The 20,470-nt window shown below is 52.3% G+C and overlaps 4 protein-coding genes across 10 annotated transcripts in view; 2 read left to right on the top strand and 2 right to left on the bottom strand.

Moving 5' to 3' along the window:
* The first annotated feature begins 1,166 nt into the window (after window positions 1-1,166).
* On the top strand, window positions 1,167-7,419 carry MANEAL (mannosidase endo-alpha like). 3 transcript variants are annotated; one of them, XM_033422109.2, is made up of 4 exons: window positions 1,167-2,075; window positions 3,275-3,384; window positions 4,719-4,795; window positions 6,178-7,419. In XM_033422109.2, exons 1-4 carry the CDS (start codon window positions 1,526-1,528, stop codon window positions 6,191-6,193), a joined length of 753 nt encoding a protein of 250 aa, XP_033278000.2. In that variant the 5' UTR covers window positions 1,167-1,525; the 3' UTR covers window positions 6,194-7,419. The 3 variants fall into 3 exon arrangements, with proteins under 3 accessions (XP_033278000.2, XP_033277999.2, XP_033278001.1); XM_033422108.2 differs by having other exon boundaries at window positions 1,209-2,075; window positions 5,901-7,419; XM_033422110.2 differs by lacking the exons at window positions 1,167-2,075; window positions 4,719-4,795 and having other exon boundaries at window positions 3,314-3,384; window positions 5,901-7,419.
* Window positions 6,139-12,061, bottom strand: YRDC (yrdC N6-threonylcarbamoyltransferase domain containing). Of its 2 annotated transcripts, none has more exons than XM_049705460.1 (5): window positions 11,670-12,061; window positions 11,009-11,123; window positions 10,767-10,886; window positions 9,403-9,545; window positions 6,139-6,269 (listed from the first exon to the last, which is right to left on the bottom strand). In XM_049705460.1, the coding sequence occupies exons 1-5, from the start codon at window positions 12,059-12,061 to the stop codon at window positions 6,224-6,226; spliced, it is 816 nt and encodes a 271-aa protein (XP_049561417.1). In that variant the 3' UTR covers window positions 6,139-6,223. The 2 variants fall into 2 exon arrangements, with proteins under 2 accessions (XP_049561417.1, XP_004266484.1); XM_004266436.3 differs by lacking the exon at window positions 6,139-6,269 and adding an exon at window positions 8,195-9,101.
* On the top strand, window positions 11,982-13,809 carry C1H1orf122 (chromosome 1 C1orf122 homolog). Of its 3 annotated transcripts, none has more exons than XM_033422115.2 (3): window positions 11,982-12,110; window positions 12,413-12,614; window positions 12,862-13,809. In XM_033422115.2, the coding sequence occupies exons 2-3, from the start codon at window positions 12,567-12,569 to the stop codon at window positions 12,955-12,957; spliced, it is 144 nt and encodes a 47-aa protein (XP_033278006.1). In that variant the 5' UTR covers window positions 11,982-12,110; window positions 12,413-12,566; the 3' UTR covers window positions 12,958-13,809. The 3 variants fall into 3 exon arrangements, with proteins under 3 accessions (XP_033278006.1, XP_012387319.1, XP_004266485.1); XM_012531865.3 differs by having other exon boundaries at window positions 12,054-12,187; XM_004266437.3 differs by lacking the exon at window positions 11,982-12,110 and adding an exon at window positions 12,182-12,321.
* The window catches only part of MTF1 (metal regulatory transcription factor 1), a 43,242-nt gene continuing 36,232 nt past the window's right edge, over window positions 13,461-20,470 (bottom strand). For both annotated transcript variants that reach the window (XM_004266435.3, XM_033422107.2), the window contains exon 11: window positions 13,461-19,177. In XM_004266435.3, the coding sequence (XP_004266483.1) occupies window positions 18,750-19,177 (428 nt within the window). In that variant the 3' untranslated portion in view covers window positions 13,461-18,749. The remainder of the gene's footprint in view (window positions 19,178-20,470) is intronic.

The raw sequence follows: 20,470 nt of genomic DNA, 5'->3' as shown, positions 1-20,470 counted from the left end.
CGGCTGCACCAATTTACATTCCCACCAACAGCGCTAGTAGGGTTCTCCTCACTTTCTCCACCATTTGGATAACATTCCTTCCTGCTAAGGGATCACATGGGGCTTTGATCTGGATTATGTAAACTATCAATAATACGTCATTTAATGTACAGCCCTCTGTCTCAAAAAAACCTATATAACTCTGCCTTGACTTTTAATGGGCGGAACAGCTCTCAGAGCTTTCTGAGATGCTCTTCTCAGGTTATAATCCTCAAATATGGCTCGAATAATATTTTCCATTTCTGTCTTAGATCGACTGGTTAATTTTTCGTCGACACTCCCATGAATTCTCCTGAATGTACTTTCCTGGGCTCCAAACCTACCCACATTTCCCACATTGCTCCTCCTCTTCCTGAGTTTCCGACAATTCACTTACTTAAGAAATGAGAATCTGGCGCCTACCAGTGTGCCAAGCCCTGTTTTAGACACTGCAGATATAGTGGCTGATGAAACAGAATTGTTGTCTCTTCATGGACCAGAGAAGGAGGCAGACGATAAACAAAACTTTTTCTTAATGAGTCAAATAATGAGTAACGCAGAGTAGGAACTTAATCAGTGTTGAGTGAAAAACTTAACATTGTCTCTAGAATATCACATCAGAGTCTGTTATTCACTCCACAAGCAACCCTGGGCACTGAGTGTCACATCCTGTTTTCCAAGCCCTTGGAATCTAAAAAGGTAAAGGTGACCCAGCGCCGGCTCTCTGAAGCTCAGAGTCCAGAAGGAACTTCGAGCAAGTGTTGAGTGCTAATTTTGTTAGGCCCTGTAAAAACTGCTTCATGGTAGCCATCTTATTTAGTCCTCACTGACTATAGGAGGTTGTCCAAGGACAGAGAGCTTGGGACAACTGGCCCGAGAGCAGGCAGGCTGGACAGTGACAAGAGCTCTGGCGAGGAGACAGTCCTGATCCTTGGACTTAGGCCCAGTCCATGTGACCTTGCGCAAGTCACGGTCTCCCTCATCCTCCCACTCTAACCAGTGTCTGTAGTGTCTGACTCCTAGCGGGAAGGAGGTCGTTGGAGACAGGGACAGCCACAGACACTGCTTTCTTCCCCACCCTGCCCTATGCTCCCACGCCCTCCAGCGCCACCGCCCGGACCTTCTCCTGGGTTGAGGGAGGAGGGCATTCCCTTTCCCCCAGCGGGCTCCTTCGCCGCTGCCCCAGGCTGAAAGGCGACAGATCCTCCGCGAGCCACGCGCCTTGACTTTGGCCCCTGCTCCTTTGGCCCGGGATCTCGTAGCTCTCCCCGTCCACTCCCCCCGCGGCTCGCGACCAGTTGGTCTGCGCCGCCTGCACTCTCTGTGTGCCGGGCCCGCCCGCACTGCGGGGGTGAGGCAGGGAGCCGCCCACGCCGCGCTCGGCGCTCGGAGTCGCCGTCTCCCTGGGACGCGCGCGGGCTACGCGACGCGCGGGAGCCGGGCGGGCAGCCATGGCGCGGCGCGCCGGGAGGTAGCCGGGCGGGACGCGGAGAGCGCGGGGGCCGCCATGGCCCGGCGGCGGCGCCGCGCCTGCATCGCGCTGTTCTTGGTGCTGCTCTTCGCTTTCGGCACTCTCATGGGCCTGCGCACGCTCAAGGCTCCGGACGGACTCCCGGCGCTGGGCCCCGGCCTGGAGCTGGCGCCCTTTGAGCGACGCCCCGAGGGGGGCCCCGCGCCGGCCGCCCGGGCCCCGGCCGCCCCCGCCGCGCCGCCACCGCCGCCGCCTCCGCCCCGCACCGCGGGTCCGGGCAGCTCCCCGGGGCCGGCCCCAGCGGAGGCCGAGCCCGCCCCCGGGCAGAGTCTGCGCGTCTACTCGGACCTGCACGCCTTCTACTACTCGTGGTACGGGAGCCCGCGGCGCGAGGGCCACTACATTCACTGGGACCACGTCATGGTGCCGCACTGGGACCCCAAGATCTCGGCCAGCTACCCTCGCGGCCGCCACAGCCCCCCTGAAGACTTGGGCTCCAGCTTCTACCCGGAGCTGGGGCCCTACAGCTCCCGGGACCCCGACGTGCTGCGGGAGCACATGACCCAGCTGAAGGAAGCCGCCATTGGTGAGCTCCCCCTCCCCCGTCGCTGGGCCCCCAGCCTCGCCTTTCTTCGTTCCCACACCCCAACTTCCACTGCTCCTATCACGGGGCCTTTGGTCCCACTCAGCCTGGCTTCTAGCTCTTCTCTTCTAGAACTCTCATCCCATGCTCACCAGGAGACCCCGCCCCCATCTCCTAGTTTTCAGACTCCTCCACCTCTGCCTTCTGACCCCCTACCATTCCAGGGCCCTTTCCTAGAGCAGAGCTGCTGCTAGAGCAGGGCCAGTGGAAGGCGTTTGCACCAGGGCTGTCCCAGGTAGGGAGAGCGAGGAGAGGAGGGCAGTCTATTGGGCTTCTCGGTTTGGGTTAAGTGAGGCCTGGGTGCCCTGGCCCCGCAGGAGTCTGGGGTTCAGAGCAGTAGTGCCTGGGATGGCCTCTGCTTTCACACTAGGCACAGGGTAGGGCAGCAGCCTTTCCTGAGTTTGCTGGTTGCAGAAAGGAAAGTTTGCCCACGTTGTATGATGGACCCTGCTCTATTTGCTTAAGGGGCCTGGGAGCTTTTCAAGTATTCTGCTTGAAAAGAAGCCCCCCTGTAGGCAGGCTGGGGTGGGGAGGCTGACTTATTTCAGATTTTGTCACTGAATTCTGCTGGATTTTACAGTACATTTCAATTTCTCTGGAAATGGTTAATGTGTGGTGGGAAAATCGAATGCCAGAGACAGTGGTGGGAAGTATTCACAGATAAATAGCACAGAGGCCATCCCTCAAGATTCTACCATCTAGAGGGGCAGACAGTTGAGACAAATGTTATTTCCCACGGGAAGGGTAAAATGACCTCTGCTCAGGGCTCCTCTCCCTGAGGGACCTCAGAGGTGCTCCTCTCCCCCAGAGAGGACTGTGCCTTCCAGGTGGGTGTGTCATTGTCCACCCGTTTCCCTTTGTTTAACTACTTGCTAATGCAGGCCAGAGGCTGCCGAGGCTCCCGGCTCCTTCCAGGCCTGACACGTTAGGGTTCCTGCAGTCACTGAGCTTCAGCACCGCGGGCGTGGACAGCTCCAGCACTCACAGCTCAGGGATCTGATCTGCAAGAAGAGAACCTGGCAGGAGTCTCCCTCAAGGTTTCATTCAGAAACCATTCTGCAGTTGGAGATGGTTTGTGAGGAAGGAATTCTCTGTTGTGGGGTACTGTGTGTCTCTGAAGTAGCCTCTGTGTTGTGTCTCAGGCGTCCTGGTCCTGTCCTGGTACCCACCTGGCATGGCTGATGATAATGGAGAACCCTCAGATGACCTGGTGCCCGCCATTCTGGACGCTGCCCATCAGCACAACATCCAGGTGAGTCTCCAAGAAGATGTCAAATGCTCTCTGGCCGATTCTGGAGATGTCCCCTCCTCCACCCACAGGGACAGTGCCTCTACCAAAGTTCTTGGCGTTAGCCCAGGTATGCAAATACGTAGCAAGTGTGGTGTTGTGGGTAGGGGTCTAATAAATAATGCCTATGTCACTTTTTTTTTGAATTGTATTTTATTTTATTTATTTTTTATAGAGCAGGTTCTTCTTAGTTATCTTTTTTTTTTTATTTTGTGGTACGCGGGCCTCTCACTGTTGTGGCCTCTCCCGTTGCGGAGCACAGGCTCCAGACGTGCAGGCTCAGCAGCCATGGCTCACGGGCCCAGCCGCTCCGTGGCATGTGGGATCTTCCCGGACCGGGGCACGAACCCATGTCCCCTGCATTGGCAGGCGGACTCTCAACCACTGCGCCACCAGGGAAGCCCAGTTATCTATTTGATACATATTAGTGTATATATGTCAATCCCAATCTCCCAATTCATCCCACCACCACCACCCCGCCACTTTCCCCCCTTGGTGTCCATACGTTTGTTCTCTACATCTGTGTCTCTATTTCTGCCCTGCAAACTGGTTCATCTGTACCATTTCTCTAGGTGCCTATGTCACTCTTACTTTTTGAGTTCTGAAAAAAATTTTTGGGAAAAATATAGGATAAATGGGAGACTATATTAATATCACGGTGATAAGAGGTTAGGGTGGAGACCCTGATCCTGGAGAGAGGGCAGACAAGGGCCAAATAGGCCCACAGACTGAACTCCAGCCTCAACTCCCTAGTGGGAGGCAGTGCTGGGCCTCAAGGAGTAAAGCACAACACGTGCTCTCATCAGGCAGGCTCTCTTTCAAGAGGAAGGATGGAGCTGGCCAGTTACTTTCCCCACGTGTACCAATCAAGTAAGTCACTGCCCTTACCTGTGTGTGGCAAAAGAAGAAAAACGATGAAAACGAGCCCCACTCCTGTTCCTGAGCCCATCACTGGCACATTAAACAGATCATGGCACGTTTTCCTATGGACACGTCTTCCCATAGTTTCAGGCAGCTAGTGCCAACCACTGGGAGCTGGCACATAAGTTGAAACCTATTGGCCAGCCTGCAACAGCCCATCAGAATGATTCCCAGAGGCCCTGCTGTGGAAGGTGGGAAAACTCACCCCTGTTTTTCGGGCCCTGAGGGCAGTGGTTGCTTTTATTTACACTGTGCCCGTGACTGCCAGGTCTCTCCTGAACTCAGCCTCTTCTCCAACCCATACTTGAAGCACGAGCCTTATAGGTTGTGGCCTCTGGACAGATACTCACCTGACCAATATCTCCTGTTTGTGGCAGGTGGCCTTCCACATCCAACCCTACAAGGGCCGAGATGACATCACTCTGCATGACAACATCAAGTATATCATTGACACGTAAGGCTGCTCTGGGACCTGGATTTTGGTGGGGATCTAAATGGGGGTAGGGCTAGAAGGCTTGGAGGCGCAGGTCAAGAGACAAAAGGGCAGAATGCCCGTGTCCCCAGCATCTAAAAAGAGTAAAAGAGTACTGGGCTTGGAGACAGCAACCTGGGTTTGAATTCTGGTTCTGCGGCCTCCATTCTGTGATCAGAGGCAGTCCTCTTAACCTTTGAGTCTTGTGAGAGTTAACATGAGCTAATATATGTGGAAAGTGGCTTGCAAATGGCTTGCATATATTATTCATTCAAAAAATATTTATTGAGTGCCTTCAGGTGTCGAGGCACTGTCCTAAGTCCCAGTTGTACAGCAGTGGGTAGGGCTACCAAAGTTTACATCCTCGAGCGGGTGTGCAGTGAGCAGATAGTGGTTATAGATGACAAATCAAATGGCGATCTATACTATGAAGAAGTAATAACAGAATAAAGCAGGTGTTAAGAGTGTGTCCAAGAAACAACTTTAGAATGGGTGGTCCAGTGAGCTTCTCTGAGGTGATATGTAAGCCAGCACCTAAAGGAAGAGTCAGCTCTGCAGAGGTCTGGGGCAGGCAGAAAACTCCAGGCAGAGGGCTGTCAGATCCAAAGGCCGTCTGATGGGACAAGCTTGATGGCAGCCAGTGTAGCCGGAGTGAAGCGATAGATGGGGTAATAGCAGGAATGGCGGTGGGCAGGGTCAGATCAAGTAGGTGGGGCCTTGCTGGTCTCCGGTAAGGAGCAGTCAGATCTGATTTACGCTTTAAAAAGAGACTGGGTTATAGGGAGGTGGAAGTGGGAGCCTGGAGACCAGTTAGGTGGCTGTCGGTACAGTCCAGATAGGAGATGGTAGTGGCTCGGCCTGGGGCAGGGAAGTGAGGCTTAAATAGAGGAATGACAAGGCTCGGGGGAGGGTGGGAGGGAACTGGGTTCTTGCTTAGAGGCATGATGAGTCCAACTGTGGAGTCCAAGTAGACTCAAAATCGTGCTTGGACATTAGGAAAGATCTCACTCATGGCCAGCCCTCCGGCTGTGCTGGCTTCTTTTCTCTTAGGCTGCTGGCTCAGCCTCTTCTTCCTCCTGCTCCTCAGGTATGGCTCCCATGGTGCATTTTACCGCTATAAGAACAGCATGGGTAAGAGCCTCCCACTCTTTTATATCTATGACTCCTACCTGACATCCCCTGAGGCCTGGGCCCACCTCCTGACACCGAACGGGCCCCACTCAATCCGCAACACCCCCTACGATGGGGTCTTCATAGCGCTGCTGGTGGAGGAGGGCCACACCCATGACATCCTGGCCGCCGGATTTGATGGCATGTACACCTACTTTGCCTCCAATGGTTTCTCCTTCGGCTCCTCCCATCAGAACTGGAAAGCTGTGAAGAACTTCTGCGATGCCAACAACCTCATGTTCATTCCCAGCGTGGGGCCTGGCTACATTGACACCAGCATCCGGCCCTGGAACAACCACAGTACGCGGAATAGGGTCAACGGCAAGTACTATGAGACGGCCCTGCAGGCAGCCCTGACCGTGAGGCCCGAGATCGTCTCCATCACCTCCTTCAACGAGTGGCACGAGGGCACCCAGATTGAGAAGGCCATTCCCAAGAAGACACCGACTCGGCTGTATTTGGACTACCTGCCTCATCAGCCCAGCCTGTACCTAGAGCTGACGCGCCGCTGGGCAGAGCACTTCATCAAAGAGAAGGAGCAGTGGCTGATGTGAGGGGCCTGCAGGCAGGGGCGGGAGGTGCTGACGTCCCAGCCTCACTGGAAGATGTCACCACGTGGGGCTCGGCACTCGCTCCCAAGTCAGCGGCTGAGTGCTTCTGAGGCAGGTGGGTGCCAGAGTGCCCTGCAGGGACAGGAAACTAGGTGGTGTTCCAGAGAGGGAACCCCAGGGGCTGGCCAGTGGCTGGGCTTAGCCCAAGGCAGCTCCACATCCTCAGTCAGAACACTTTAAGACAATCCCGTCTAGCTTGGAGCTCAGCTGGTTGGTGTTCTGGAGTCGCCAAGTCACTGGTCTTAGAAGGGTGTCAGGGCTCTGGGCTAGCATGCACCCTGCTCTCTGCCAACCTGCGTCCTCTCCAGGCCTCCTTCCCACGTCATCTGTCTTCCCCAAGTTAGGGAACCACATTTAAGACTTTCTAAAAGGGAACATTCTCAGTTTAAGCTCTTCCCAGTAGATTCCCGAACCCAATTATCAGGAAATAATCCTGAGCACTCACACATTCATTCAACACATACTCCGCGAGCACCTTACCGCGTGCCAGGTGCTGGGGGAAAACTCGACCAGGGATGGCTCCTGTCTTCCGAAGCTTACAGGAGCCAGCTTTCCTCATTTGGTGTGGCCTTGTAGCTAGTGCCTAAGCACAGCTACAAGTTTTTCCTTTTTGCTGTTTTGCCCAGTGCTGGGAGTTCAGTTCTTTTTCCTCGAAGAAAATACCTCTGCGCTCCAGAGCCTCCGTTTTCCTAGGTAAACATTTAGCTCCAGGGGGAGGACTAGGACACCCCCCTCCCTTTAGCTGCCTGAACTGAATGAGGCCCACTCACTAGAGCCATTTTCAGTGCGACTGTGATTTGTATTAAAAATGACGTGTTGTTCCTATTCTCAAATCAGCTTTCCTTTTGATCCCTTCAGGACCACAAACTCTTAACTCCTCAGATTCTGTGACAAATTGACATATGGGATGGGCTGGCTACAGGGTTAGCACAACGAAGTCGAGTTTGCTTAAGAAATTAGTTTCAACAAGATTTCTAGAGGGAATATTTAACAATCCAGTGCTTATTTACAAATAAACGAATATGCTAATTGCAGGGACCCTCAAAGCAGGCCCTGGGACACCCTCTTGGAAAAATTCTTAGGATCTACTTGAAAATATGTGCATTGGAAATGACCGTATTGAGAAGTTTATGGGCTCAGACTGAATCCTAGTTCTGAGAACTGGGGTGTGAGGGGAGAGGGGAGGAAGTGAGCCCTACTGGTCACAAGGACTCCCAGCTCCAGTTAGGTTAACAGGTACTAAATCCCACCAACGGATGGGGCAGGCCTGGTCCCCTTGCTGTGACTCAGTTGGGGAAACCAAGGCAGGCAGGGACAGGTAAAAAGGGCTAGATGATGACCTGGAATAATTTACAAGGGAGTGACACTGAGGCTTCAGTTCACATATGCATATTTTTAAAAATAGTAAAAGTATGGCCAGAAGCGGGGGGGGGGGGGGCAGGGGCAGTAATTCTCACACACTGCTGATGGCAGTGCAACTTGATTCAGTTCTTTTGAAGGCTAACCTCTATCAAGAGCCAAGATAATGGCCACACACTTGGACCCAGTAATCCTACCCCAAGGAAATAATTCAAAAGAAGGAAAATAAAACATTCACAAAGATGTTTAACAGCATTTTTTCTATTAAAGAAAAAACAAAGTTCAAATGCCCAATAGTAAGTATGTTTTTAACACTTGTATAAACATGAATAAAGATAAAGGCTGCTGAGTAGACACTGCATTTAAATAAAGGTGTTGTAGGTATAATTCATTATAATTTATATTACGAATAAATAAGAAAAAAGTGGCTGGACAGGACAGTAGAGATTTATTTTCCAATATTCCTTAATTTGGACCCCACCCCCAACCCCTGTGCCAGCTGAGCTTACTTCCCACCATTAGACCAAAATGGTGACTCTCCGCCAGGCAATTACAGCAAAGAACCAGCCCCCTGGTTCAGAGGAAGCAGTGTTTGGTCGATGGCTCTACAGTTTTTATTTTTGTCCTAAACTGGTTCCAGCTTCAGAAGCATAAAACTCATGCACTTGGTCACTTGAGACTTTTGAAAAGCACCAACCAATGTGTTAGTTGATTTGGACCTTAAGTGCCACTACCCACCAGAGAAGCTCTCACTAGATTCCAAATCTGTTATTTATTTTTCAAAGATCGAAAAAACTTATCAGAACAAGGCCATCCTCGGAATACTCTTAAAACCTCTATTCAGCTTTTGGCTCATATATGAAATTATAAATAAATATAACCTCCCCAACCAGGTGTGAGGCTTAACCAGCAGCTTCTGAGGCCTGGTCTGTAGTGTTCAGAAAGAAACTTTGCCTTAAAAGGTCAGACTAGTAACACTGTAGCCCCAGCGGCCTCTGCCAATGAGGCCTTGCCAGCCACCAGCAGTCGGACACATAGTGTCCAGCACCAGTCCTTGCGCCCTCCCTTCTCCGGAGTTTCACAAGCAGGATCCACGAAAGGGGAGCAGCCCGTACTTCCGGAGGATGACCGAAGTACTTTCTAGGGCACTGGGGAGGAAATGGAGGACAGTTAGGGTCTGACTTCTCAAAGCCCCGAGCCCACCAGATTCTGGAGATCAGGGACCTCTAAACTCTTCGATCATACTATGCTCTGTTCATCAAACCCTTGATGAATCCTTTTGAATCCTGAAAAAGCCAGCAAACACTAGCAAACTGAGTTCCACTCCACCCACCACATCTCCAAACCTGCCCACTCCCCTCAGGGCAAGACAGGAGTGACAACCTTTTTTTGTTTGCATCTCCCAACCTCCCTCAAATCCTATCCCTGTGCCACAGCAAAGAGACTCACCAACCCGGACGAATGATGCCAAACTCTCCAGGCACAGACAAGTCAACCACAGTTGAGCCTAGTCGACACTCAGGGCTCTGGTCGTCCCCAATTGGTCCCCCATCAATGACCAAGGACAAGCGAGGCCAGAGGTCCTGAAATTCCTGAGAAGAGGGAGAGGAAGAGCATGGACACCACCTCTGGCATCTGCAATGATGTCATACCGCACACAGGGCACCTAAGACAGAGATCACACAGCTCTAAAACAGCAGGCATCTTCCTCTAAGCAGGGTAAGGAACCTCATTTAAACTCTGGATCAGGGCAGGAGAAATGGGGGGGACTCTGCAACTGCACGCCATTGGCACTCAATCCTTGGGCTATGGAAAGGAGTTCCCCTTCAGAACTGTGGACTGAATTGTTAACTGAGCCAGAGCACCACTCTCCACCCTCACCCCGCATGAAGGCACTGCAGTGGCAGTTAGGCCTGGGAATTTGGGATGGGGGATCATAAATACCAGTTACTGTGCTGGATAGGTACGCTGCTTGCCGAAAAGGTAAGAATCCCCATCACCAATGCCTAGGATATAGCCACCAGGATCAAGTAAAGCCTGAGAATAAGAAGGGGTGCTGGGCTCTCACTTTCCAAAGCCCCTGAACCCACTCTCTATGTCTGAGCATGGAAACACTTTACTATGAAAGTAAAATCACTTTGCTATGTTCTGCATTTAAGACCAGTAGGAGAAAAGAAATATGCTCAGTCAAACTTCTTTGCGTCCTCATTCATTCTAAGCTACTCCGCCAAGACAGGATTAGGACGATCCTTGCTGTCTTTTTTTTTTTGGCCACACTGCGCAGCTTCCAGGATCTTAGTTCCCCGACTAGGGATTGAACCTGGGCCCTCGGCAATGAAAGCGCGGAATCCTAACCACTGGATGGCCAGGGAATTCCCGTGGGTGATCCCTTCTTTGACCTGGCTTGTGACAGAGGTAAGAGAACAGGACCAGGAGTCCCTGGGATAAGTGATTTAACTTTTCAGAGTCTTTAACTTTCTTTACAGCAAGTTGTGAAGACTTATCACCCATCTGTATTCTCCAACGACTGCTATCCCGACAGAATGAGAAAAATATGTACTTATGATGTCTCTTACTGTTAAAAAGACAGTAGGAAAACAACACCAATTCTCCCCCTCGCCTTTCAAACTTTAAAATAAACCTTTTCCGAGATCATTCTGTATTCCCCCACCCCGGCCACCTAGGCAGACTTCCCACCATCAGACCAAAAGGGCAGCTCCCCTGCCAGGCAATTCCAGTGAACCATCAGCCCCTCTGGTTCAGAGGAAACTGTGGCCTGGTGACATTTCCAGGGGGAGGACTGGGTAACTCACCTCAACATTCAGAGAGCTGGTCTGGGAGCTGAGGTTGGCGCTGGTGAGAGCAAGCGGTCCCCCAAACACCTGGGCCAAGTCCTGCATGAAGGCGTGGTCAGGAATCCGGATGCCTACAAGCTATGAGGCAAAGAGAAAGGGGATCCTCAGAAAGGTTGAAGGGGTGGGAGATGGCTCTGGCCTGGATCCTAGCGAAAGCCAAAGGGCGGAAGTCTGGGGACACAAGAGAAAATCTGACTCACAGGAGTGAAGGGGTTCAGGTCCTTGTTGAGCTCCTCCGAGCGTTCCATCACCAGGGTCACTGGTCCTGGCAGCAGGTCGTTCAGGAGCCCCTCAGGTACTCTCACACGGCAGTACCTGGGAAACAGAGGGGACACAAATCCAACCAAATGAAAGGCACTGCTGGTCCTATTCCAGACTCTAGGCAGATCTAGGAAAGGTGACCCGAGGGTCTACAATGGGATCCGCCTGTCTTCCCTGTTCACCCCCAAGAGCTTGAGCAGAAAGCAGGGCTCCAGAGGACCGCCCCAGGCTTGGACCCGCAGGCTACAACAGCTGCACCGCTTTCACGCTCCACGTTTTACTTTCTTCAAAGCACTCCCTACTAACTTAAGCTACCGTGCTCCCCCTCTTTTTTCTTAAACCGTGGGCGTCCCCCCCCCCGCCCATTATCACAAAAACGCCAGAAGAATAGGGACCCCGCCTGCCTCGTTCATCGCTGCGCCCCCGATCTCGTTCAAGGCCTGGCAGACGCTAAGCGCTCCATACACGTTTCCAGTTCCGGATTCCCGGGTGAGCCTGGACAAGCCCCTCCCGCTCTCCGCGCCTCAGTCTCCCAAGCCTGTCACCGGAAACCCCTCCCGCGGTGCCGCCCCCAACAGGGCCGGGTCGGGGCGTCCTCACCTGTAGACGTCGGCCACGCGGCCCAGGCACACGGCCAGCGGCTTGCTCTCGCTGCGGCCCTTGACGCGGTACACGACGCCCAGTGCCTCCGAGCAGCTCGCCGAGCAGGCCAGGCCGTACAGCGTATCGGTGGGGACGGCCACCACGGCGCCGGCGCGCAGCTCGGCCACGGCGGCCCGCAGCGCCTCGGTCCAGCCGGCGCGCTCCGGGTTTGCGGCCCGCACGGCCCCGCTCCCCGGGAGCCGGAACAGCCGGGCCCCCGGCGCCGCCGGAGCGGGGCTCGGCGGACGGAGAAGGCGCCCGCTCCGGGCGGAGCCCCCCGGCCCCTCGCTCAACCCTATACTGGCAGCCACCGCGGCCCTCAGCCCCGTGCACGGACGCGCCGGAGACATCCGCCCAGGCCTGCTTCCGGGAGGAAGTGACGCGCCCAGTCATCTTCCGGTCTGGGAGGCTCCGCCCCACCACCGTGCTGGGCAACTTAAAGGGACCGCGACCCCCAGGAGGATTGAAGGAGACCGGTGGGGACGGGGCGGGGCGCAGCTTTGCGGAGCCTTAGCGCAGGGCTGGGGAGGGGGGGCGGCCGAAAGGGGGGCGGTGGTCGGGCCGCGCAGGCGGAGATGGAATGGGGCCCGGGCTCAGACTGGTCACGGGGGTGAGAGGGGGCCCGTTGGGGCGGGGGGAAAGGGGCTCTGACCCCGCGCAAGCGCCGGCCCTGACCGTCTGTCTCGCTCTCTCCCGGGCAGGGAGGCTGCCGGCGTGGACCGTGGGAAGGCGGGGCTGGGGCTCGGCGGGAGGCCACCCCCGCAGCCGCCCCGGGATGAGCGCGCCCAGCAGCTGCTGGATGCGGTGGAGCAGCGGCAGCGGCAGCTCCTGGACACCATCGCCGCCTGCGAGGAGATGCTGCGGCAGCTGGGCCGCCGGCGCCCGGAGCCGGCTGGTGGCGGGGTCAGTGCCCACCCCGGGCTGGGCCTGGGAGGTGGGGACTGCCCACTGGCCGCACTTGCTAAGTTCTGGCTTCCCCTGGAGGGTGGAAGAGTGTCCCCACCGCTTTATCCCCCACTGCCTTTCAGTTGGGCGAGAGGCTTTGAAAAAGTTAAGTGCTATCCAGATGCCAAGTGGCCATCTCTTGCAGGGCCTAATCCAAGGCCTTTCCTCCCAGCCTCACTTTTTTTCTTTCTTCTGTTCCAATCAGAACGTCTCAGCCAAACCTGGAGCACCCTCCCAGACAGCTGTCTCCGCCAGAGGTGGCTTTCCAAAAGATGCCGGCGATGGAGCTACGGAGCCCTGACCATCCCCGAGCCGGGCGCCCTGACTTCTCTCCCTCCCCAGGGCTGGTAGCTGGACTGTGAACAACTCCCTTTCAATAAAGGGGCCAGTCTTCACTGGCAGTGGCTGGTACTTGGCTCTCAGCCGGGGTGGCAGCTCTGCTAGCAGCTGGGTTCACTCCCACTTCATCCTGGCTGAAGGCAGTGCTGAGCTCTGAAATGTAGCCAACGAATACCCAGTCTGATTACCCAGATTTGGGCAGACCAGCAGTGCTCGCCAGAGTGGTTTGGCCTGCTTTGGGGGATCCAGGTCGTGTTACATGTCCATTTCATGCTTTGGGGGCTCCTAGCCCCACAAAACACTTTTAGCAGAGCCTTGATTAAAAGGAAACCTGCAGACTCTCCTGGTGACCGACCTTTCCTTTCTGTCCCCTCTCTAAAACTCTGATGGCTGGGGAGGGGTGAAGTGGTTGAAAATTGTCAACCATGGGTAGGGTTGGGAAGAAATGCCACAGATACTACCAGATTTAAATAAGCATTTAATTAGGATTTCATTAGTATTTAATATTGCTTTTTCAATTCCAAAAAGTTAAATTTTCACTTCTTAGCAGATATTTTAAAGTACAATATTAAGTTTATACAAAATGAGCAATTAAGCAAACACCATTGTTTCACATTCTTCAAAAATACAAATTCATATTTATTCTTTTTTGGGTTTGGAGGTTTCTTCCTTTGGAAGTACTGAACCTGTAACGTTTTCATATCGCTCAGTGGAAGTCTGTTGTTCCCATGTTTCACACTTAAATAAATTTGATAGGCTTTTACATAATCCAAATAAAACTATTTGGGATTTAACCAAGACCTCTGGCCAATGAAGGCTCTCGTGGGTCTTGCTTCTCCTGGCCAGAAGATCTGAGCCAGAGAGTCAGCAAAAACCTGTTTCCAGCCACCTTCCCCAAACAGGGACTAGGAGTTTACGGGGAAAGAGAACAGCTACCTTGAACTCTGACCACCCCCCCACCCACACATTCTCCAAAACACAACAAAGGATGTAGACTGTTGAGTCAAAGAGCGCCCTGGGAGGCCTGAGGACACGGGGGAAAAGGGCAAGAGAGGCCTCTCTGACTTGGCACCAGTATAAGGATAATAAGAATATTGCAGAAAACACCCCTGGGTTTTGGTGAAAAGAAAAGGTTTTATGAAAAATTTCCCAGTAAGAAAAAGTAGAACCTGCGTTGAGCTGAGAAAGTGACACGACATCATCACCCAATTTGGGGCCCAGCAGGCACACCACCAAAAGGGCAGTGTGTGGTTTTAAACTTTGCTTCCAGTAAAAAAGCTTGTACTATGTACACATAGACATAAAGATACAGTTTAATTTGCATTTCTCAGTGCAGACTGAGAAGCCCTCTCTTGAACAGGAGTAACAATGAGAAATGCCCAAACAGTGATCATCAGCTTCCCCAAAGGGTGTGAGAAGAGACAGGGGACCCTTTCTCTAGCCTCGCCCCCAACGTATGCCAGAGGAAACGGGCTAAACTGACTACCAATCAGAAATATGCATGATTCAGTTTTGTTGCCTCTCCCCAATATTTAGGAATGGTCAATTTCAGATCTATGTCACAGCAGAACCATTTGCATATTGGATCTATGGAAATCTTTCTGCTTTGGCTGAAGTATATTTTAAAACTCAGTTCTTTAGTAGCCTGAGAATTGAAGATAAAATGGGCGGGGGAGAGGGGAGTGAGGGGAAAGGAAGAAAGTTGATAAAGCAGATTATTAACAGCTTTGTTTACTGGATTCAATGAGGGCTGGAGGCTTTTGCTTAAAGAGCCAACAGGGGCGGTAGGGGGAGCAGTATGGAAATGGCTCATGTTGTCCGCCCCCCACCGCCCCACCCACGACTGCCACAACCCTCCCCAAACATATTTCTGATTGGTGGTATAGGAAAATTGTAAACTCATTAGCAATACTGTTGCAGTTCCACAAATCAATGGTTTCGGTGACTCTGGAGAAGTCTTTAGGATTAAGGACAATGAACGTGATTACAAATATAAAAGTCTAGAAGGTGCCAGGTGTCTACCTAGGAACAACCAGTTTCTTCCTTTCAGGCATCACTTTGTAATGGTGAAGAAGGGGGAAAAGATGGCAAGGGACCAAGAAGTGATGAAAAAGGGCCTCAACAGCAGAAAACAGGACCCGCAGCAGTTCTTCAGAGAGCCTGAGGGGGCGCCCTTGGGCACACAGGGAAGGCTTGCATAGATTGAGCAGTTGCTGAGAATGCATAATAGTGTTTCCCTATGGACAGCCTCATGGCACAGGGCTGATGGAGTGGAAAAACGCAGCCAGGCCAGGGCCACATGGGACAACAACCATCAAGCTACACATATTGCACCAAGGTAAGTGCTTTTCTTTTCACACCTCAATTTAACTTTTTTTCTGAGCAAAAAATAAAACTTTGTGGAAAGTATATATGTGTGTGTGTGTGTGTGTATACACACACACACGAAAGAAATTGCAGCAATTGGGTTAAAGATAAAATAACGTAAAGTGCTTTTTTATTATTTCTTTAATATACCAATATGAGGTTCTGCAAACTTGTCCCTTTGGACACATTCAGCACATTATACAAAGTCTCTCAGGAAAACCCACCCACCCATTATCCCCATCAGTCCGCTGCCTTGACCCTGAAAGTAAACTCTCCAATCTACTGAGTCTCCCAGGGGTGGTGAAGAGAAGTCCCTTGCTTCTGCCCAGAGAAGACTTCACACCTTAAGGCCCCTCCTGGACTTTGTACCATGATCTCCTTCTGCGAGGGCGGAGGGGTAGGGGTGGAATTCAATGAATGACACCAATTCCTGTCATCAAACTAGTGATACCCCCACGAGGTTGGCCAAACTGCCAGGAAAGGCAGGGCCACTTTCCCTCAATGCCTCACCCACCTGCCTGGGAAGGACCAAATTCACTAAGGCAGTTTGGCGGTGCCAGCCAAAGTTTCCTGCCACCTGCCAGGCCCGTGAACTCCACGATTCCCTAGGCTGACTAGCATTCTGTAAAGGGGCAGTATAACTGGAGATGCTAGTGGGAGCTGGAAGTCTCAATCTACAGGGTGAAAATGATTAAGGTTACCATGGGAAGAAAAAAGGCGTGATTTCACCTGAAGTCTGCACACCTTCCCTAGCCTCACCCTAGGTTCATTCGTGGGTTTGAAAACCACTCTCCATGAAGGCTCTTTGTGGCTCCACTTTAGCCAGCGCCCTCTCTTCTTCAAGATCCTTGACACTAGGGGCCAGGCTGATGGAAGGGACAGGGGCGGGGAAGAGTGCTGGAAGAAGAAGGAAAGGAGAGACTGCCTATCCTGTGGAGTAAACGTACTCTTCACAACCACTCACTAGCATTTTAAGCACATTCTTGATGTTTTCAAAAGCTGATTGGATCTGATGGTCCCCCTTGTAATCTCTAGTACCCTCAAAAGGCAGATACTTCAACTAGGAAAATCTGTCAGCCCAAACCCAGTTTCTTCATCACCCCTGATCTTTGGAGCAGAAAAGCCACTGACCTGGGTGGACCCCCAACACAAGCACAGCCCGGGCTGGCCGGAGGGAAGCAATATTTCAACCATGGCACTTCCGACGGCCTTCCCTAGGCTCCTGCTTTCCACCTCAGCTCCCAGGGAACCGAATCTCAAGTGAGCCTAGGACGGGCATGTGGGGAGGTCATTTGGGACCCACATGCTGCTCTCTATCTTGGAAGGTGTGGAGAAAACAGCCAGGGTCCTACCGCAAACCTTCCTATGGGTGCAAGGCCCGGAGACGGTCAAGAACAACCCATGCTCAGCAGCTGGTTTTCCAGGAAGATGAACCACTGCGGTAATAGAAGGTTCCTCCTGCCTTATCAACTTCTGCTGAGGCCAGTGGCCGCCAGAACCCACCAGCCTTTTGGACAGGAGAGTGCAGAGGGTCAAAAAAACCCCGATTCTCGTGACTAGACTCCTGCAATGAGAAACCACCAGCTGCTTGTAGGTAAGCCCATTTCTCCTCATGGCAGTAACATTTACCACCACTGCCCTCTTCTCCAAATCTGTCCCTGAACATCCTGTTAAAGGCAGGGCCTCTGGCTCCCAGGTAGATGATCTGCTCTGGATACTGTCTTGGCTGGCCCTGAGTAATGGCGCAGAGAACAGGAGAGTGACAGATCTCTCCACCTTAGGGACTGGGAAAGGAAGGCAAGTTATGGCTGCTTTCTGCCCGACATCGTTGACTCAGAAGGGCAGCCCTGTTTGTGGCACCCTGCCCCTCGCTCAAGGCAGGGAAGGGGCCCTTGGGAGGCAGAGGCCCAGTCTGGACATTGGGCCATGCCTAGTTTCTGAGCTCAGTGAGTGGGGGGAGCACTCATGACTACACTGACATAGGCAGTTAAGAGAAACTTTCCATTTTAGTGTGGATTGTATTTTATGTTTTATTTTAAGAGGCAATGACTGACTCAGAGCCAAAGGCAGAGAGATGGATATAATTCTATACACAAATCAAAAAAAATTTTTTTCCTATAATACAACTTAATGAAACATTCCAAATGAGATAACTTATTGCAACATTTCAGGCTTTTTGGTGGAAGGGGAATTTTTTTGTTTTACCCTGAGTAGAAGATCATCGCTTTGTGTTTTTTTTTTTTCTTTTTTGTTTTTTGTTTAGAAATCATATGACTAAGCTGAGCAAGTCACATCCTTCTTTGCACTGTACTAGGCTGTATGCAAAATCCAGAGGGGTGAGAGGCGGAGATGGGAGGGGCAACCAAAGGCCTGGCTGGAACCCGGAACCAGGACACCCGGCCTGCCGATGACACGCCGCCTGAACAGAACTCCTGTAAAGCTGCACCTTCTCCTGTTCGCAAAATGCAGCTCTTCTGCTCTGAGGAAGAAGATACCCTTCAAGGAAGGCAGACCACCAGCCAGCGACTGGCCATAAACCACATGTCCACTCTAGGACAAAGCAGGGATGTTCCCCGAGAAAAATTCACTGTGATCTGCAAGCCCTGGCAACCAACGGAGAAAGAGAGAACCCGAAGGCAAAGACTGTGATCACATCACTAGAGCCTGTTCTGCACATGTGTCATGGACAGAGAGCAGTCAACAACTTGCCTGGGGTCCCTGCGGAAGCGGACCGTCCCCGCGGCCTCGGGCCAGGCTTTCAGCTGCCCCTTTGGGCTGCAGGATGACACCTGCCATAGTCACCCTGAGCTCCACCAACACCAAGCGCAGACAATGAAACCATCTCACGTGATCCCTGTCCAGCTCACGGCTGTCTGACCTGCCTTTGCCACTTCCCTCTCTGATGGAGTGAGGGTCTGGCCTTCCAAGCAAGCTTCAGCCTCAGACTCAAAAGACACAGGAGCAGCAACACCCGACACACTGAACGCTACTGCCCGGACTACAAAGACCCCAGTGCAAGTGATGGGCAGCATCAGATTGATGGAAACCACACCCTTTCATTTAGAATTTTTATGCATACGAGTAACCTTAATTTCCAAGTTCACATGACAATAAGCGAAAGTGACATACAGTGCAGCCAAACAGTTCATTTATAACTTAGCTTTTTTTTTTGTTTTGTTCCGTTTTTGTTTGTTTTTCTCCAAAGATCAGTTCCTTAAAAATGGATGCTCCTGGGATATGAATAAAGAAAATATGTCTGAAAGGTGAGGATTTCAAACAGTAGATTTCTTCCTCCTTCAAACTGCTGACCCCACGATGGTAGGCATCGCACCTTCTGCCTCCTGCTCGGCCTCTGTTCCCGGAGGTGAGCACATCCGGCTGGGCCTTTCACTTGGAGAAGCTGCTGGTCAGGCCCATCTCCTCCTCCTCCTGCAGTAGTGCTTCAATGGGAATCAGATTAGACGGCGTGTCCAGGTTCTGGAGGGACAGAAACTCTGACATATCCATGGCACGTAATGTTTCTGTCTGAGGGTCTGAAGGAGTCACTGCTTGTCTGCTTTGCTCACAGGAAGAGGAGGCGGCGGAGGACGACAGGGGGATCGGGGGCGGGGAAAAAGTCTGCGGTGGTAGCTTCAGGCTGGGCTCATCAGGAGGCTGGGTGCTCAGCTCTGGAGCGGGAGGGGAAGGACAGCCCTTCCTCCTGCCGGCCGCCCGCTCCTTGGCGGAGTCCCGGCACGCACACTGACACTGACAGGCCTCCTCTTGTTTGATGATGATCACAGGGACGCTGAGGCCAATCTGCTGTACTGCGCTCCCTGCGAGAGGGCGAGAAAGACTGCTCTTCAAGTAGCCGCAGGGCAAGGGCAAGAGGGACAGGAGGGTGTAGGACTAGCTCAGCACCACGGAGGCGGGAACGATGGAAAGGGTGGATGCCGTGCCATGCTCCAGGGTTGGTTCTGCTTTAAACTGGACCACGTTCCTCCTCAAGTAAGAAGGCTCTGACACTCCCCATCCCCTCCAAGACAGAAAAGCCACACACCATCTAGATGCACCCTGTATTTCCAGCTTCATTTCCGGCCCCTCTCGCAGGCACCCTCCACGCCAGCCACGGTGGATGCCTCCCCTTTCCTGCATGTTCTTCATAGCTCTGGGCTCAGGGGCTCTTCTTTCTACCTAAACTCTTCTGGAGAACTTACTCTTACTTCTGAGCACCCAGCTCACTGCCCTCCTCTCCTAGCGTCTCCAGGCAGTGTTTGCAGCAGGCTTATACCTCAGGGATGGCCCAAGGGCAGCTGCCGTGCGCAGAGCTAGTCCACACTGCACCAGGCCATTTAGTCCCGCCTGCCCCAGAGGCTCTGACCTCCTTTAGGACATCCCGCGCTCACCTTTGCAGCCCCGTCTCAGACACACAGCCAGCCTTGTGTGCGCGCACATTCCTTCTCTTTTGCATACGTGTGTTGTGCAGATGCACACTCTGAATTCACACAGGCTTTGTGTGTCTCAAAAGAGCTAGAGACCAAGGGGCTAAGAGAACAGAATAGGAGGGAGTCAGGAGGCCCAAGAACTAGTGCTTTGGCTTTGCCACAAACTCACTTATGAATTTGGGGGACTCATTTAATCTTTCAGGGCCTGAGTTTCTTAATCTATAAAACAAAGAGTTTGAGAAAAAGGACCCTTTAGCCCTATAAGAGTCTCTGACCCAGATGCTGTTTCTTCATTACTGTAATTAGAAGAGTCCAGTGAATTAACAGCTGCTCTCTTTAGCATTAACTGTGATGTAGACTTTTTTCTGGCCACATTAAAGCCTGTATCTGTTTTTTTTATTATTTTATTTTTTTGGCCGTGCAGTGTGGATTGCAGGATCTTAGATCCCCGACCAGCGATCGATCCCAGGCCCCCTGCAGTGGAAGCACAGAGTCCTAACCACTGGACCACCAGGGAATTCCCTAAAGGCTATATCTGAAAGGGAAAGAACCGTTACTAGTTAAAGAATGTTAAATGTGGTATTTATGCTATAAGTCCAGTAACTTTCAATAGTTGTGAGAATATTAAATACTCTAATAATACAAATGTGATCAATTTAATTTAAAACATGTTTGAATCCCGGG

The sequence above is a fragment of the Orcinus orca genome, chromosome 1 (genome assembly GCF_937001465.1).
Source record: "Orcinus orca chromosome 1, mOrcOrc1.1, whole genome shotgun sequence".
In the NCBI taxonomy this organism is placed as follows: domain Eukaryota; kingdom Metazoa; phylum Chordata; class Mammalia; order Artiodactyla; family Delphinidae; genus Orcinus; species Orcinus orca.
This window is presented reverse-complemented; position numbering and strand designations above follow the sequence as displayed.

Excerpts from the sequence above, each read along its gene's own strand:
- MANEAL (XM_033422108.2), top strand. The coding sequence starts at position 1,526 with ATGGCCCGGCGGCGGCGCCGCGCCTGCATCGCGCTGTTCTTGGTGCTG. Across the intron at positions 2,076-3,274 it reads GCTGAAGGAAGCCGCCATTG|GCGTCCTGGTCCTGTCCTGG; the intron begins GTGAGCTCCCCC and ends GTTGTGTCTCAG. Across the intron at positions 3,385-4,718 it reads CCCATCAGCACAACATCCAG|GTGGCCTTCCACATCCAACC; the intron begins GTGAGTCTCCAA and ends TGTTTGTGGCAG.
- YRDC (XM_004266436.3), bottom strand. The coding sequence starts at position 12,061 with ATGTCTCCGGCGCGTCCGTGCACGGGGCTGAGGGCCGCGGTGGCTGCC. Across the intron at positions 11,124-11,669 it reads CGCGTGGCCGACGTCTACAG|GTACTGCCGTGTGAGAGTAC; the intron begins GTGAGGACGCCC and ends TCTGTTTCCCAG. Across the intron at positions 9,102-9,402 it reads GGCATCATTCGTCCGGGTTG|TGCCCTAGAAAGTACTTCGG; the intron begins GTGAGTCTCTTT and ends TTTCCTCCCCAG.
- C1H1orf122 (XM_004266437.3), top strand. The coding sequence starts at position 12,287 with ATGGAATGGGGCCCGGGCTCAGACTGGTCACGGGG. Across the intron at positions 12,322-12,412 it reads GGCTCAGACTGGTCACGGGG|GGAGGCTGCCGGCGTGGACC; the intron begins GTGAGAGGGGGC and ends TCTCCCGGGCAG. Across the intron at positions 12,615-12,861 it reads CGGAGCCGGCTGGTGGCGGG|AACGTCTCAGCCAAACCTGG; the intron begins GTCAGTGCCCAC and ends TGTTCCAATCAG.